General features: G+C 41.8%; 2 protein-coding genes and 1 long non-coding RNA gene across 3 annotated transcripts in view; 2 read left to right on the plus strand and 1 right to left on the minus strand.

The window, feature by feature from the left end:
• Nucleotides 1–14,814, plus strand: part of LMNB2 (lamin B2) — a 37,157-nt gene extending 22,343 nt beyond the window's left edge. The window contains exons 5-12 of the mRNA XM_032092956.1: nt 806–976; nt 4,088–4,213; nt 4,412–4,632; nt 5,198–5,489; nt 6,013–6,120; nt 6,945–7,064; nt 8,446–8,547; nt 9,646–14,814. Coding sequence (XP_031948847.1) covers nt 806–976; nt 4,088–4,213; nt 4,412–4,632; nt 5,198–5,489; nt 6,013–6,120; nt 6,945–7,064; nt 8,446–8,547; nt 9,646–9,687 — 1,182 coding nt within the window. The 3' untranslated portion in view covers nt 9,688–14,814. The remainder of the gene's footprint in view (nt 1–805; nt 977–4,087; nt 4,214–4,411; nt 4,633–5,197; nt 5,490–6,012; nt 6,121–6,944; nt 7,065–8,445; nt 8,548–9,645) is intronic.
• LOC116436075 lies at nt 230–16,050 on the minus strand. Its single transcript, XR_004236918.1, has 2 exons — nt 15,655–16,050; nt 230–5,447 (listed from the first exon to the last, which is right to left on the minus strand). It is a non-coding gene; the product is annotated as an uncharacterized LOC116436075 (long non-coding RNA).
• A 43-nt stretch (nt 16,051–16,093) lies between these two features.
• TIMM13 (translocase of inner mitochondrial membrane 13) lies at nt 16,094–17,308 on the plus strand. Its single transcript, XM_032092976.1, has 3 exons — nt 16,094–16,303; nt 16,437–16,505; nt 16,581–17,308. Exons 1-3 carry the CDS (start codon nt 16,178–16,180, stop codon nt 16,677–16,679), a joined length of 294 nt encoding a protein of 97 aa, XP_031948867.1. The 5' UTR covers nt 16,094–16,177; the 3' UTR covers nt 16,680–17,308.
• Nucleotides 17,309–17,412: the final 104 nt, after the last annotated feature.

Consider the following 17,412-nt stretch of genomic DNA (forward strand, 5'->3'; position numbering starts at 1 on the left):
CCCAGTACTCAGAACCACTCCTTGGTTGTTTGTCCTGCCCTGAAGGAAGAAATTGTTTTTCTCATACCACACATTCAGACCTGGCCAGGTCTCTGCATGAATAAGTGCATGAGTAAGCCTTACCTTACTAGTTTGGAACCAGTGTTCTTAGGCACAGAAAACTCATACATTTCTAAAAATGAAAATTTCTTAGTACAAACTCTAATCATAAAAAATTGTGTTCTCAGGATTGCTTGGGTTCCTACTTTATTAATACTCTAATCAAAATCGTATGAGAAGGGTCATCAAGTATATAGAAAATATATGAGATCAGCATGTGTTTAAGAGTGAAATTTGAAGATGCAGTTTATCCCTGTAATGATTTTTTAATATATATATATAATGTTCACAAAAGGTGTTCATTTTCATCTGACTCCGTGTAGACCGCTATTGTGATGTCAGGATGTTTATTAAGAAGGACAGAGTTTGTAGTGCAGCATATGGAATCTCTTTGCTATGGAAAACTTGATGGTTTTTTCACCTCCCTTCCCCCCATTTTGACTTTTGTAGCATAAACCAGCTCCTTACTTAGACAGTATATGGCTATTTCTGAAGCTGGTTTTAAGCTGGATCACTTTTAAGAATTACATCCTGATACTTGAATCTGTTAGTGCATGCAGCAATTCCCAGGCTTAAATGCCTGTAGTACTTAGCGCCATTATACTAAATAGTTAGTGCTGCAGTAGTTAATTGTTGTCTGACTGTAACTGCTTGCACTGTTTACCTTAGTCTGGGAATTTGTCCCTCTTCTTTTGTGTGTATGTAGGAAATAAGGGAAACAAGAAAACGACATGAACATCGTTTGATCGAGGTGGACACAAGCCGCCAACAGGAGTATGAATCCAAAATGACTCAGGCTCTGGAGGATCTGCGAAACCAACACGATGAACAAGTCAAACTGTATAAGATGGAGCTGGAGCAGACCTATCAGGCTAAGGTAACAACTGCTGTCCACAGCACTGTCAGACTGGAAGCACAGTTTGTGAGATAAAAACCACTTCTACCAGCTCTACTGCTCTTAAGGAGACCAGTAACTATAACTTGAGGAAGTTTTGTCCCAGTGTTCAAATGCCTTCCCTGGGACCTGTGTGCTGGTGCATTTCCAGGGAGGGTATAGCCAGAGGTAATAGCAAGCAATAGCTTTAGTCAAGAGAGGTCAGTTAGTGAGAATACATGTGTGGCTGGTTTTGGTCTCTGCAGAAGACACAGTGGGAACAGTGGATGTCATGCAGTAGGTGTTTAGACAATGTCTTCTGCTGTAAGGGTTCTTTTATTATGTCAGTAGATCCAGTTTTTCCTCACAAATGGAGGGGGTAGAGAAGACTTGCAACATGTGCAATATGTTGTGCATAAGAAGCTGGAGGGGGGATTGGAGAGCTTGGGAATAGGTGTGTTTCAGTATAGGCTTTTGCTTGGATGCAGTGAGCTTGCAAACTAATACAGACACACTGGAAGGGCCTTCTTGTCTAAGGGTGCATTGTCACTTTGCTCTTACTGTGGTCTTTGCAGTGTTCTTAATCATGCCAATACACTTATGAATATGTCTAAGCCTGGCTACATTTCAATGATCTAAGTTAGTTCTGGACTGGAAAATTACTAGATGCAGCTGTGATTTCTTTGGTGACAGGGAAACTTCAGGCAAGACATCAGACCTTTCTTGACCAGCTTTGGTGATGAAAACCATGGTATATAATTTGGAAATCATAGAATTGTAGAGTGGTTTGGGCTGGAAGTAACCTTTAAAGGCCATCTAGTCCAGCCCCCTGCCTTGAACAGGAACGTCTTAAACTAGACCAGGCTGCTCAGAGCCCCATCATGGCAATTGTGGCTGTTGTCGATAGTTACAGCCACTTCTTGTTCTCTTGTCTGGAAGAATGATGGTACTGCTAACATTGGTCTCCCCACCCTTCACTGAGACTCCCTTTGAATTCTTCAGGTTGATTATTTGGTTTGAGAAACACAGATCTACAAATATTTAACTTACAGCAGCAACACTATAGATAATAGATACTAAAACCCCAAAATTAAGTACAGTTGGCAGTGTTGGAATTATTCACAGAACTCTGGAACATGTAATACTTTATACAAGGAGCTATTTGGATTGACTTGTCACAGTCTGAAGGGGATCCAGGATAGAAGATGCTTAGAAAAAAAAATTTAAGAAAAGGCTGCAATATACAGACTTAGAGAATGAAAAAGTACAAGCTTTGAATAGGGGAATGAACAAATTAAGCTGCTTTTTCCCTGCATAAAAGATGGTTGTTATGGATGAAGTTGGAATATGAAGGGAAGGGTTTAGCTGTGAACTTCATTCTGTGATTTCTGAACAAAGATGTGTCCCTGTTGGAGGACCAAAGCTGGGAAGGAATATGATGTCAAAGCAAATCATTAGGTTTAGCTACTGAGCAGCTCCAGGATGAGACGGTCTTGGGTAAAAGCTTACTTCTTGCACAGGACAGATGTGGAGCTGCTGGAGAAAGTCCAGGGAAGGCCACAAACTAATAGAGGTCTCTGAGGCTCCGAGGACTGGAGCACCTCTATTATGGAGAGAGCTGAGAGAGATGGGGTGTTCAGCCTGGACAGGAGAACTCTCCAGGGAGACTTTATTGTGACTTTTGAATACTTAAGAGGGGCTTCTAAGAAAGATCATCATGATCTGTGATAATAAGCAATAGAAATTCTGAGTATTTGGCACTATGCCAGCATGACTGTAAGGTTATGAATGGTTGTCAGACTTCAAATATTTTTTAATTTTAAACTTTACAAGAAGTAATGGAGTGTGTAGTTGAAGTTCCTTCAAAATCTGTAAAGAAGGCTCTGTGTGTGCTGCTCAGAACCTAGTGAATAGCAGAGCTAATGAAGACTGATTTTATAAAGCTTTGTGCTGTGTGGCTAAAGAACATCTTCTCCCTGGAACTATTCTTAGAATTGGATCGGTTTAGTTTTTGAGTGGATTCCATGGTGTGGCAAAATTGTTGAAGTCCAGCTGCAAGGCATGCAAAGGATGCTTTTTCTAGCTCTCTGCTTTCATGAAACTTACCATGTAACAGTTCTGGTTTTGCTCTCTCTGTTTTGGTTAAAATTAACCACTAGAAATGAAGCTTGTTCACTAGGTGAATTTAACAAAAATTAAAACCAAATCATATATTGACAACTATTAGGGAAAGAGAATAAAACCAAACCCATTGTTTTGCCTTTGGGACAGGATGTCGTCTGGAGTGCCGTGGGTAGTTTTATTCCTTCTTGCAAAGGTACTACAGAGTAATACCAGACTGACAAAGACAATTTAGAGTGGGAAACAAGTCATGCATGAGAAAACTTTAAATAAAACTTTCACCTGGAAAAGAGACACGTTGAGAGAAGTGGAAGATAGAATGGATGTCTGTAAAAGGATAAATGGCATGGGGGAAGGTGAATAGGGAGTGATGGTTTATTATTTTTTCAGTAGGAGCAGGAACAGTGAATGTCCAGTGGCAGATTGAGAAGAAACAAAAAGGATTGTTCTTTAATATAGAGCTAAACTCTTTGCCCCAAAAATTCAAAAAGCAGAGACAAATTCCTGCCTGAGAAATCCATGGAGAGGTAGTAAGCAGCAAAATATTGTCTCTGACTTAGGAAGTCCCTGAGTTGCAAATGGCCAGCAGAGACATAATACCTGTGGAATATTTTATTGAGTTAGTCTCTGGGCATCCAGGGAACTGTTGGACCAGGACAGGAATTAGGTAGGCAGCCTTTGCTGTCACCCAGTGTGATTTGCCTTAGGACAAACAAGCAGAGCACGTGGTCAGTTTTTTGGAAACTAAGGTTGCTTGTATAATGGAAGGGCTAATAGAGTATTTTTTTAACAGCATAAGCAAATCCTCTAGGAACAGATCTGAAATAGATTTTCCTGGTCCTTAGAGCATTTCTTAATGTTATGCACTTCTTATCCTAAACTTACCAGACCATTTAAAATTTTTAAAATTAAACAGTTGCTATTTTTTTACCAAAAGTATATTGCTGGATTTCTAACTCAGTACAAGTGAGCTGTATAAAACTTTCCTTTCAGCTGGAGAATGCCAAATTGTCCTCTGACCAAAATGACAAAGCTGCTGGTGCAGCTCGAGAGGAGCTGAAGGAGGCTCGCATGAGGATAGAAGCTCTCAGCTACCAGCTTTCTGGTCTTCAGAAACAGGTAAAGGGACTAAATTTGCTTTTGGGTCAAACACACAGCTGTTTTGTGTGAATATATTAACATTTCTGACCCTTCATATTTTCTGAATTTTACATAGAGAGATCTTTGTTATGTTCATTTGGGAGGGAGAAGGCTTTTAACTTTTTGAGTGGACTTGCATGGATGCCAAGTGGTCTTTTTCTTGTGCTGTGTGCCTAGGCCAGTGCAGCAGAAGATCGCATTCGGGAACTGGAGGAAATGATGGCTGGTGAACGGGAGAAGTTTAGGAAGATGCTGGATGCAAAGGAGAGGGAAATGACAGACATGAGGGACCAGATGCAGCTTCAGCTTACAGAGTACCAAGAACTGCTTGATGTTAAATTAGCACTGGACATGGAGATCAGTGCTTACCGAAAACTCCTGGAAGGAGAAGAGGAAAGGTACATACAGATTCCACTTTCTTTTCTCAGGACTTACAAGTGTTATTTTCATTTCTTGCACTTATTTTTTTACCACTTGTGCAGGAATGCCCAGATTTTCTTTCACTGAAGTTGGCTTCACACCACAGTGTGTTGCATGGAACACTTGTTCTCAACTGAACACTGTCTTTATTTTGGGTTTTTATAATGGGCTTGGAGTAGAGTGGAATATATCATTCTGTGCTTGGTCTTCATATCATCTTTTTACTCAAGTGCTTGTATTTCTGTGGTTTTAAATCATGGGGCCTGAGAATAGTGTGTTTAGTAGTAGCTGTACTGGAGGGAGGGGTTAAGTGATCTGTGCTGCTCTCAGTAGCACTGCTTTCTGCGTCACATGGTCATACTGCCAGAACATTCCTCAGGGATGGGTAGCCCCCTCCTCCTTGTGTATGAAGTCCTCTTGATATTGAGAGTGAGGCTGCTGTCAGCCTCGGAGCACATTACAGTCTGGTTACTTGGGGATATTGTAGCTTTGTCTGTGGTTCTCTGGATAAATTCATTAAAATGCATTCTTGATTGTGTTAAGGTTGAAGCTCTCTCCAAGTCCCTCCTCCCGTGTCACAGTCTCTCGGGCTACCTCCAGCAGCAGCAGCAGCAGCACTTCACTTGTTCGCTCTTCCCGAGGCAAGAGAAAACGTATTGAAGCAGAGGAGCTTTCCGGCAGTGGAACAAGCGGGATCGGCACTGGAAGTATCAGTGGCAGCAGCAGTAGCAGTAGTTTTCAAATGTCCCAGCAAGCTTCAGCTACAGGAAGTATCAGCATAGAAGAGATAGACCTGGAGGGCAAATATGTTCAGCTTAAGAACAACTCGGAGAAGGTGAGCATCACAGATCTCATAGAAAACAAGGAGGAGCTAAACTGAGATGTTACACAGCCCTTTGCAGCATGAGTAGGTACACCCATGTGGAGAGCAGGAGCAGCATCTCAAGGTGCAGCATCCTCCAAGAATTAATGGGAATCAACTCCAGGAATCAACTTTGAAAAGTTGAGCATAATGGTTGGTTAACATGAGTGTAATGTTTGCTGGAGGAAGAGAACACAATTTGTGTCCCAAATGTGTAAATGTGTGCTGGGACATTGCTCACAGAAACAGCCTGCTGTCTAGCAGAACTTTGTTGTGTGAAATGGATATCTTTTAAAATTTTGCTGAATGACCTTATGGGATTTACACTTTAGACTCTAACTGGATATAACCAAATACTTTCAAGGTAGAATGCAAATGTCTAACAACCATATAAATAAATTTATATTCCCATTATTTTAATAACAAAGACCTAGTCTCTGATGCCTGTTTGTTCTGTTTTGTTCGCTCTGAATAACTTTCTGATTCTCTCTGTTAGGATCAGTCTTTGGGTAACTGGAGACTGAAAAGACAAATTGGAGATGGAGAAGAAATTGCTTACAAATTTACTCCTAAGTATGTCCTCAGAGCTGGGCAGACTGTTACAGTAAGTTGTATTTACAGTATGTCAACAACATATTCTTCTGTTGATGCTGTGGCAATTGGAAATCTTGAAGTTTGCTACAGCCTGATTTGGGGTGTAACTTCGGGGTTCATGAATCTCACTTTAGAGGAGCAGGATTTCAGTTATAAAAATGCAGAACAAAAAATGAATTTCTGTATTAGTACTTAAGTATTTAAGACTTTTTTTTTTTTTTTTGGACACAGAGAAAGTTGAAGAAAAAGATATTTTGGGGGATTAATCAAGGACTGTTTGTTTCCAAACAACTTTGCCCAGGTTTGGAACCCTAATCCTGGTCAACCTCTTAAAGAAATGGGAATAGTTCAGAGGATTCATCCAGACTAGTAGACTGTAGCTAAGACTGGATTTTCTCAGCATTAACTGTGGTAGAACAGCTGCTTTTCAATAATTTTACATTTTATTTTCAGTCTGCAACATGTTCTTTTAAGGAGAAACAAATGTATCTTTTAATCACATGCAGCTATTTCTAAGTAAGTATCAATTGTTCAGATACATATAAAAGGTTAGGTTGATACACTACATGCTGCTTTTTGCCTTGGCTCCATAAAGTATGGTTATTGAGACAGTCGTAGAAGAAATTTGTTCAGAAAAGAATTGATGACTGCAATATTAGATTTTTTTAATACCTTACTACAAGTAATAGTGTAGTTAAAAGTAGGGCAAAACTGCCATTGGAATTCAGAAAAAAAAACTTGGTACGTAGAGTGAAGTAGGAGAATTAGGGGGATATGTATATTTAAAGGAAAAGGTTGGATAAACAGCTAATTACAGATTGTTGTTCTCACTAGATCTGGGGAGCAGATGCAGGCGTATCTCATAGCCCCCCTTCTGTTCTCGTGTGGAAGAATCAAGGCAGCTGGGGCACTGGTGGAAATATCCGCACTTACCTCGTGAACTCTGAAGGAGAGGTAGGTTGTGTCCATGGGCTGGTTATCTCCCACTCTTAATTTGAGGGTGGGGTGACAGGACACAATGACAAGATCCTGATTGTAAGATCTCCCCTATTGTCTTCTAATATGTCAGTTTATAACACTGAAATAATTAAGTCTGTACATATCTCTGACATTTTTGGGATATTTTTGAAGACTATGATTGTCATGATTATGCCCATAGACACTTTTTTCCTGCTTTAGAAGAATATGCTGCTAGTAGAGAATTTGTTTAGAATTGCAGTATGTACTTTCAAAAGAGACAAAGAAAAGAAGCATTTCTGGCAATTTGAAGTTCCATTATATAGTCCCTATGGTGTTCTGAGGTGCAGTGTAAATGTAGGAAAATAGTTGTCCTTTCCATGTTAGAAGCATATCATAAGTTCTCATTGGGCAGATGTTCCTGAGCATTTTGCATTGTCTTACATCTGCTCACAGCTAATTTTTTTAAAACCATCCCTGCAGATGACTTGCAAGAGAGAATCGTGCCTTGGCTGTTACTCATAACCATCCCAGCAATCTGATAGCAGTAGGAAAAGGAAACAGACCACAGTTGTATCAGTTTTTGTGTTGCCTTTCTCGCTGGCAGTTTCCCAGAACAACGTTGTGTGCAGGATTAGGTAGGAGTGGGGGTAATTTGTACAAATAGAAAGCTAACACTCAGTATTCAAACTGTGTGGTCAAACTAGTATCTGAAAAAATTTCAAATTCATGTCTGTTTTCACTGTGGTTACCTTTACCTTAGGAGTGTATGTTAAGGGCAACATTTTCCACAACTAGAGATTTTCACCTGTGATTTCCATGGTGCAACTAGGCAGAAGAATTTCTTACTAGTTAGAAGTGTTAAAAATAATTTAGTAATAAAGGAAGCTTCCTGGGGTTTTAGAATTCTCTTTAGTGCCTGGCTTGTAAGACTGTGCTGATAACCAACATATGCAATTGATACTAAATATTTATTAGAAATTGCAAATATTCTTAATGTTGTGTAATCATACTGAGAAAGTTTAGTTTCTCACATTACACTGTGTTTCAGTCAGCTCTTACCTGTGTCTGCTGTGACCTTGTGTAAAACTGACTACTAATCACCTGAAACACATCTGCTTCCTCTTAAATCCCAGGGTAATGAAAGAGAATTCAAGTGAGTGAATTACATTACCATGCCTTTTAGTGCACAGAAATAGGAATGATGTTGTGGTTTGCAGGATATTACCAGTATTTGCTTGCATAGCTAGTGTTAAATCTAGGCTAAGTTGCTTTAAACTCTCCAAAATTTAATAAGGATATTATATTGATGGTATAGCAAAAACTTAATGGATAGATAATGACTCCTGGCCATCTCCTTATCTGTCATTTTGTGTAGGAAGTTGCAGTGAGAAGCGTTACTAAATCAGTAGTCATGCGAGAGAATGAAGAGGAAGAAGACGAAGCAGAATATGGAGAAGAAGACCTTTTCAACCAACAGGTAATCAGATGCAGAGAAGATATTTAACTTGTGCCTCATTAGTTGGATCAATCAGGCATAAGATTTAGGAGGGGGTCCCGTTCAACTTTTGTCAGCTCTGAGCTTCCTGGTCCTTTCTTCCAATGGTTGCTTGCAACATTGCAGTGCACAGAGAGAGGACAATGTGAGCGGTGCTGCCAGGAGTTACTGCTGGGATCCATCCTGGTACAGCTCAGGCAGTGGCTGATGCCAGCTCAGGGTATCTGTGCTTCAGATCACACATTTGCAGTATTAGCAGGCAGTGTTCCTCCTGTTCAGTATCTGCTGCTCTGTACAACAGAGCTGGGACATTCTTGCTGGAAGCAGAATATTACCAGATAACCACTGAAAGCCAGGAATGCGTGGTACTTCTCTTGCTGCAAGCTTCAGCTTATTGGTTTATTTTCTGATACAATATATCTTCTACACCTGAAATAAACTTGTTTTTTCTTAATAATACCACCTCAATGTTTTGATAACCCTTAGTTTAATAATGTGAAATAAGTGACCAGCAGTTGACAGAGCAAAAAAAGGAGAAAGATATATAGGTGATATCAGAAAATATTTTAAATTTGAAACTCAAGTGATTTGTTCCTCTGATCAGTGGTCATCAGTAGCTCTTTTCACAAAGAACCCATTCTGTGCAGGTTTGCAGCTGAGTTCTCAAAGCTTTTTTGGTCCCAAAGAGATTGAGCAGTGTATTTGTAGTATAAAGCAACTGATTTTTCTTACCCAAAAAAGCTGTACAGCAGAGATCTCTCTCAAATGGAATCAGCATTTGAAATAAAGGAACTTGCTGGTCTCGAGCTAATGACATCATTAATTTGTCATCTGTATCACTGTTGGAAATATGGGGACTAACCAGTCAACCCACTGCAGGAAAGCACAACCAGAGGGGCAGTGTGTCAGTCCTGGCAGCAAACTGGGGCATGTGCTCTCCTTCCTCTAGAGTAGTGATGTTCCCTTAATATAACTAAACTACTAAAAAAGTGCTTTTGACAACTGAGATGATAACCAGTCTAGGCTTGCAATCTGAATAGCTGGTAAGAATTGAATTCAACTCTGCCTATCTTATTTTAGGGGGATCCCAGAACAACCTCTAGAGGATGCTCAGTGATGTGAAAAGAGAAGAAAGAAACTATTATTTGCGCTTTTTCCCCTTCATTTATTTCCTTTTATTTTTGCTATTTTTTCCTTCCAGAGCCACTGAAAACTATTTTTATATGCATCACCTGATTTCTTTGACGTTTACGCCTTGGTACATTTTTATAAAAAAAATTTCAGAAAAAAACTTTACTGAACAAAACTGCCAGAATTTTTAATAGATTTCTTTATTTTTCCCTCTTTGTTGAAACGCTATATTGGAATACAATATTTTTCCCCATACAGAGTTTAAAGTCTTACATAGAAACCTAAAGCAGAAAAGAGATTTTTAGCTAAAATGAGATGAGACTCCTTGAGTGTATGGTAAATGGATAATTACATATACAACCAGTATAATACCCCCAGAAAAGAAGTTCAATGAAGTGTGTTCATCTGCAGGGCCCTGGGAGAGATTCACAGAGTGTTTCCTCCACAGTTGTAGAAATGCTAGTATTCTGCCTGGTACCCTCAGCAATTCCCAGCTTAGGAAAATTAGACCCCAGATTCATTTAAAGTGCTGCTCCACAATTGCAATGACACAGGGAAGCTTCATTGTAGGCATTTTTGACTCAGGACCTTGCCATCGTGTCTTTCTCCAAGATTTGACAGCCTAATGGTAAAACATCTGGGTCTGTCACACATGAGCTCCATGTCATCATTTCAGAAGATGGTGGGTTCTGCTTCCTGAATATACACACCATCCTAAGTTGGAAGTGTCAAACCCGGAGTTCGCAATGTTTGATTTTTAGGGATTTTGCCATTGTCACAAGTTAAATCATGGACACAAATTGTGATATTCAGTATTTATGATTTAATCCTTTTGACGTATTCAGCTTTAAGGATATTTGATTAAGATTTTAGAAGTAAAACATATTTATACTTTTGGCAATGATAAATATTGGGAATTTTAAAGGTTATCCCATGTAAATGTTGACTTTGTTAATCAGAGCAAGATACAGCTTGTTCATACTTCTCTTGTGTTCAAAGGGGCATTGTCAGATATCCTAAGGAGCAATATTTGCAAAATATGGCAGAAATAGTTCAATGCCTTTTAAATAGTCAAAGGAACTGCCTCCGTTAAGGACGTAAGTGATGCAGCATTCAAGTGCTCGAGGCAAAGTCTAACAAGGAGTGAAAGGAGAATAATAAAAAACACATTTTCTATATGTGTTGTATGGGCAGCACGTGATTTTTATTTTAATAGGATGCATTTTTTATCTGACAGTGTCCATTTAGCTTAAGGTTTCTGCTGCTGCATTTCTCTGGAGATAACTCTTGAGTCCCCTAAGGGTTAGTGTTCATCCTTAAGCACGAGGGAAAATACTTGACTGCTCCAAAGAATGCAAATGTTTTTTCAGCTACTAGTTTGGATACAAAATTTGGATACCCTTTGATTCCAGCATAGAATCCTGTTCTTACCTGCACTCTTGAACTCTGATCGTGTCATTCAAATAGTTAAGACTCATCAGACAAGTGACAAGGTTTGGATGTTTTCGGTGGCTTTCGGACATTATGTTCTCTGAACAGTATCGTGACTGACAGATATAACCTAGAAAGTCAGTTTAGTGGCTCTGGCTGATGGCTTTGTTATGCAAGCAGGGTGGGAACAAAAGGGGCTTTAAGCTTCAGGATTTATTTTACCATTTAAAAATAAATCAAAGATGCTACTTTTCTCCATTTGAATGGGATGACTGAGTTGCTGACTAGACATTTAGAATTACGTTTTAATCCATGATCAGAAAGACCCATTACAAAAAAACAGGATGAAGGTTTGGCTGTTTGGGCTGATGGGATAACTGCATTGATGTACTTGGCCATCTTTCTAATGTAATTTTCCCACTCTGCTTGAGTAGAAGGTTAAATATGTAGTAAATCATGTCTCTTTCTCTGTAAGATGTATCTAGTGAAATTATGTTTCTCAGACATACTGTTACAATTACCTTTTCTAAATTCACTGTTATGCAAATGAATGCAATCAGTGTAAATTTATTTTTGCAACACACCTTCCAACCACTGGACACCATTTCCCTTTCTGACCCACAGCTTCTACTGACATAGTGTTTGAGGGCTTTTTGCTTTTTCCCCTAAAGATCTGTATTTATTTTTTTACATTGGCCAGTTTTCAGACTGCTTATTCCTTTATGATTGTCCTGTAAATTTAAGATTATTTTGTGATCTTAAATACTAAAGCAATGAACATGCAGTTAATTTGCATTTTTTCTGTGGTTTTTTCTTTGTTTGTTTCCTGTAAAGAATGGCCTCAGAAAGGCAGCTCGAATGAAGAACCTCTTGCTACCTGAGCCATAGTTTTCTTAACAGCTACTGTATGGGGAATGTGTCTTCCTGTAGCCTTAAGAACTGGTGCTTGCAGATCTCTTGTGATGAGCACTGTGCCCTTGAGTAACAGTCTGCAGAATTTGTCCTTAGAATTGGAACTGTGTCCTTTAACTTTGGAAACAGTTTATTTGATTCTTCAGGACCATGTTTAGGTATATACAGGTCAAATAAACCTGTTATTGACACTGTGGGAAAAGCCAACAGTCTGAATGTGGATGATTCTGTTACCACAGTGCTTTTTAATAGGCCACTAAAAATATGATAAATAACTCCTGGCTGTAAATTACAAGACACAGAAGAACTACTGTATTCCATGTACTTTCTTTTTTGTGTGTCGCCTTCTCCAGCCACCATCCCAGCCTCTTGCTTTTGATGCTGAGCTTCAGTCTAACAGCACTGTCCTGGCCAGACTGGGAGGCAGTTTTGTAGTTTTACCAGCCCAAAAAGCATTGTTTCTTTTTTTTCCATCTTTCAAGGATTTCTTTCAATTTTCAGGATATTTAAAGCTTTTTGTCCAAATGAAATCCAGTGTCGCCTTTCCCCCTTTTTCTCTTTGATCCTATATATGAACCAGTCTTGACGAAATTAGAACGTGGACAGCAGTTCTACTCCAGTGCTGATACCTGGCATAAAGCTTGAAGGAGAAATAGATTTGACTTGTCTGGAGAAAAGTGATTTTAAGGTGTCCCTGATGAGGGAAATGAAGCTTTTATCAGAGTAGTTAATTGAGCATAACTATCCATATGGATGTTCTTATTCCAGAAATACAACCTTATTCTGGATGAAATAGTAAATAGTTTTTCCTATGTGTAGATCATAACAGAATATCATATAAAATACAATAGATGTATCCTGCCTCCTCCTAAGCTCATGCCACATGAAAATACTTGTCTCAGAACAAGTCTATCCATCTGCAGACCTGTCAGGAATGTGGTGTCTTCTGGAGTGAGGTGTAGCCTCAGAGTCCCTGGCATTTCATGCCACTTTTGTCTCCCTTGCTTCTGCATTTGTTCCTTTTAACTGTTGCATTGCAGTGACATACTGCAAGGAGCGGGCGTGGCTGGGATTCCCTTGTTCCATATTTCCTGTGATTCCTTTGCTGCTGCACAGCTGTATTTCCAGTTTCCCTTGTTGCTTCACAGCTCTATTTCCCAGCAGGTCTCTTTATGCCTACACAGGGCTCCAGCTTGGCTCTGACAGAACCCATCATTTGCACTGACATGTTGCTCACTTGTCTTCAGCTCTGTGTTGCCATTAGATGGGGAGTTGGCTGCATAGTCTGTGTTTGTAGCAGGAACCAAAAGTCTCAGGAAGAATATAAATATCTGCTTCCTGTGATGTAAAAGCCAGCTGAGCATGTGTGCAAGCTGGCAGTAATGTGGGAATTGTACTGCAGTGTGAAGCAGTACTGTACTGTGAAAGATCACTACGTGTGGTGTCTGTCCTTGAGCAACGGGACACTTCATGTTCAGTTCAGGGATCTTACTGGCTTTTATACACCTTTTTTTTTCTTCTTTAATGGTCATCTTGTATAAAGGCCCTTTAACTGCAACCTGAACAGAGGTTGCAGGTTAGAACAGACCTATAAAAATCCTCTCTGCATCCCAGGGCATTGAAGAATCTGTTACTTTATGTGCATCAGAAAGGTTTTGATGCTGTAGGAAAACATGCATGCTGTATGTTCTAGATCTCTTGTAGCCACTTTTCTCATGTCTTCACTGTTAAACCATTCTATCTCTTCTTTGTGTATCTTCTTTTGAAAGTCTTATCTCTAAACAAAGGCATATCCATATTTGATCCTGCATTTTATTGACACTGTTGGGTCCAAACTCTGTGTGAGCAAAGCCTTGTGAACCAGTGAGCGGAAGGTGAGATAGTGATTGCATTTTTCAAAGCACTGTTTTAGCTGAATGTCGGGACAAATTATATTGGAGAGATTGTTTTCTCATTTAAAATGGCCTGGGAAACAGAATTTTTATTTGCCCTTCAATATGCTTAGCTTTAAACCAGTTTTAAAATTATTTAAAGGTGTTTGTTGTTTTTTTTTATACAAGACCATATTTACATGCAATTATTATTTGTAAACATGCCTTTCTTGAAATGCTAAGGTCTAGAGTGAAAAGGATGCTCGATATTCAAAGCTTCCATTCAGAATAGCACAAGCAGTGAATTGACTTGGAGTTCGAGATAATAAGATGTGGTTTATTGAACTTCCAGCTTTTCTAGTTAGCTATTACTGAAGTGACAAGTCCATCTTGGTAAGGCAGATGTTACTGTATATTCAGCAACCCAGATCATTACACTAAAATTACAAGCAATAATCTATTCTGAGCAAGTTTAAGCCAAACTGCTTTCCATTTGGGCACAAAATACAGTTGATCTCTTATTTTCATAGCAGTGATGCCTTGTGACTTGAATTATGATTTTTATTTTTTAACAAAATTTTGATTTAGATAGGTCTGGCTTGAGGGCACTGCAGTAACCACCTCCAGTCAGCTGCTGCAGATGAGTTTTTGGAAGGTTCAAGTTTTTTAAATAGGGAATTATTAAAAAGATTGGTAACAGAAACACAAAGGCAAAATTATAAAATATTCACTTGAAACTCAGAAAAACTACATCATGATCTAGACTTTATCATTTCAAAGTGGTTTTTCTTTTCTTTTTAGAATATGCATGCCAAATGTCTTGTCTTTTTCAATGATTTGTAATATACATTTTATGACTGGAAACTTTTTGTACAACACACTCGAATAAATGTTTTGCATTTTATTGGTTTCCTTCTGTCTATTAACCAACACACAGGTCATGTGGGCTGTTTGAGAGAATTCATCCAAGGAGGCCTTTAGTAAGTGTGGAGAGAGGACACAAAGAGCTGTGCTCCTAACAGTGATCAGCTGAATCACAGAATGTGCTCTGGGGATCGTGGGGTGCGCTCCAGAAGCAAGCGAACGCTTTCCGTAAATGTGACACAGCGCTAGTAGAACGTGCTGTCCTCTCTGATCAGTACCAACAAAAGCAGGGGGAAGAATATCAGGAGCTGGAGCAGATAAACCTTCCCTTGCTTTCTCATCACCCCTGCACTGAAGGGGTTTTTCGATTTAACTTACTTGATGCTAAATAAGAATGAGAGCAGATACCAGTCCCTGGCAGTGATGGATTCTTAGGGATGGCCAGAAGCATTGCCACAAGCTAACGCATTTGCCAGCCTGGCTCAGCTTCCAGCCCACTTTCCAGTCCGTACTCATGTTAAAATTGTATCTTAGGCAGCTGCCCCGTTGTTAGTGCTAGCTGATGATGCTTCTGCAAGGTGGTAGGAATGAATTCTGTTTGAAGTGGGCAGATCCAAAGACGGGATGATATGGTTTGCAGTACTCTGGAGTGTAGGCTTGAGCTAGTGAAGATGAGCCCAGTTTTGGCTTTAGCTCTGCTGTCATACCCAGTCCCCTCCTCTCATGCCATCTCCTACCTGCACATCACATCTCACCCATGAAAAAGAACTCCGTAGCATTGTCCTCTTCCATTTGCTTCTACCTCGTCCCACAGCATTCTTACTTAATGGAGGTAAGTGTAATGGAATTGAGGCAGACTTTAAGGGCATGGGCCTCTCACCTGAGTCATGTAAGGCAGAAGGAAGCCTCGAAGAACAGAGGGATGAATTCCGGAGACAACTCACAGGGGAGTTTGCAGGGATCCCAGCAGAGCCGGTGTTTCACCACGGGGTGCAGCTGGTCAGCGTTTGTGTCTCGGTGCTGCCGGTTTAAAGCCCCTTCCCGTTGCCTCAGTTCGTGGGGCTGAGCTGAGCCCTAGTACTCGAATGCTGTTGTCTGACCCGGGCCCGGCCCAGCCCCGGGGATCCCTTGGGAGCTCGCTCGGGGCCGCCTCCTCCGCGGCCGGCGGTGACACCAGCGCTCGGGGACACGGGCCACGAGCGGCGGCGGGACGGGCATCCCCGGCCGGGGAGCGGCTCCGCTGAGGCGGCGGCTCCGCTGAGGCGGCCCCGGCGGCGCGCGGCGCTCGGTCCCGCCCGGCGCGGGGGCGGAGGCGGCGCGGGGCCCGCCGGGAACCGCAGTCCCGAGCGCCGCCATTTCTCCCTTCGGCAGCGCAAGGCCCCCCGGCCGCGGCGTCTCTGGGCATGGAGAGCAGCTTCGGCTCCGACTTCGGCTCCGGAGGAGGCGGCGGGGGGAAGCTGGACCCGGGGCTCATCATGGAGCAGGTGAAGGTGCAGATCGCCGTGGCCAACGCACAGGAGCTCTTGCAGGTCAGAGGGGGCGGGCTCGGTCCCGGTGCGGGTCGCGGGAGACGGCCAGGCCGCTCCGCTCCCCTCGCAGCGGGGGCGGCGGCTGCGGCCGGAGCCCCCGGGCCGCGGTCCCGCTCACGGGCTCTCTCCGCAGCGGATGACGGACAAGTGCTTTCGGAAGTGCATCGGGAAGCCCGGCGGCGCCCTGGACAACTCCGAGCAGGTAAGGACGGGCGGGAGAAGTGGGGACTCGCGGCTCCCTAGCTCGGGGCGGCCGCTAAGGCTCTATGTCCCGCAGAAGTGCATCGCCATGTGCATGGACCGGTACATGGACTCCTGGAACACAGTTTCCCGAGCCTACAATTCTCGGCTGCAGCGGGAGAGAGCCAACATGTGACGCCTGCCAGCCTCCGGGCCGAGAGGGACCATATGGGGAAGGGACGAGCGGCCAGTCCAGGTGGTTAGGGGTAAATCCTGCTGCCTTCCCAGCCCCTGCCATGGCAGAGCAATAAAACCTCGCTGAACCTTTTGCATCCATTGGCTTTTATTAGCACCAGCTCCAGGAGAGAGTGATTTTTTCCATGAGCTTCTTGGTTTACTTCTTGCCCTTCCCAACTGTCCAGACTGGCCCAAGGCATTATATCAATTGATAAATCCCTGCCAAAAGGGCTGCGACAGGCAAGGAGCCTTCTGTGGAAAACAGGGGCCAAGCCAAGCCAGCAGCACAATGCCCTTGCTCGGGATTCCGGCATGGACCTATCCATCAGGAAGTTACCCGGTCCCTTTTCATAAGTGGAAAAGCTGCCAGAAGATTCTCCACATGCAACCTTGGCTCTTTCATTCCTTGTATCTGTATAGCACTATGTGGGCTATCTTTGGGCTTGTAGGCTTTGACTCAGCTCAGGCACAGTGTTAGGGAGCAGGACAGCCTTGCAAATAGTTGTGCAAGTACGGCGAGGGATGAACAGTGTTGGGAAGTACTTAGGTTCATTTCTGTATGGAATAAAGCGTGTTGTGTGGCTGTGATACTCTGTAGTTTCTGGCTTGACTCTGGCACACAGTCCATCTTGGAGCCTACATTCTAAGTGTCATTTTTTTGATGGAGGAGCATGTCTGCAACAGGGAATGTG

This window comes from Corvus moneduloides, chromosome 28, assembly GCF_009650955.1.
Source record: "Corvus moneduloides isolate bCorMon1 chromosome 28, bCorMon1.pri, whole genome shotgun sequence".
Classification (NCBI taxonomy): domain Eukaryota; kingdom Metazoa; phylum Chordata; class Aves; order Passeriformes; family Corvidae; genus Corvus; species Corvus moneduloides.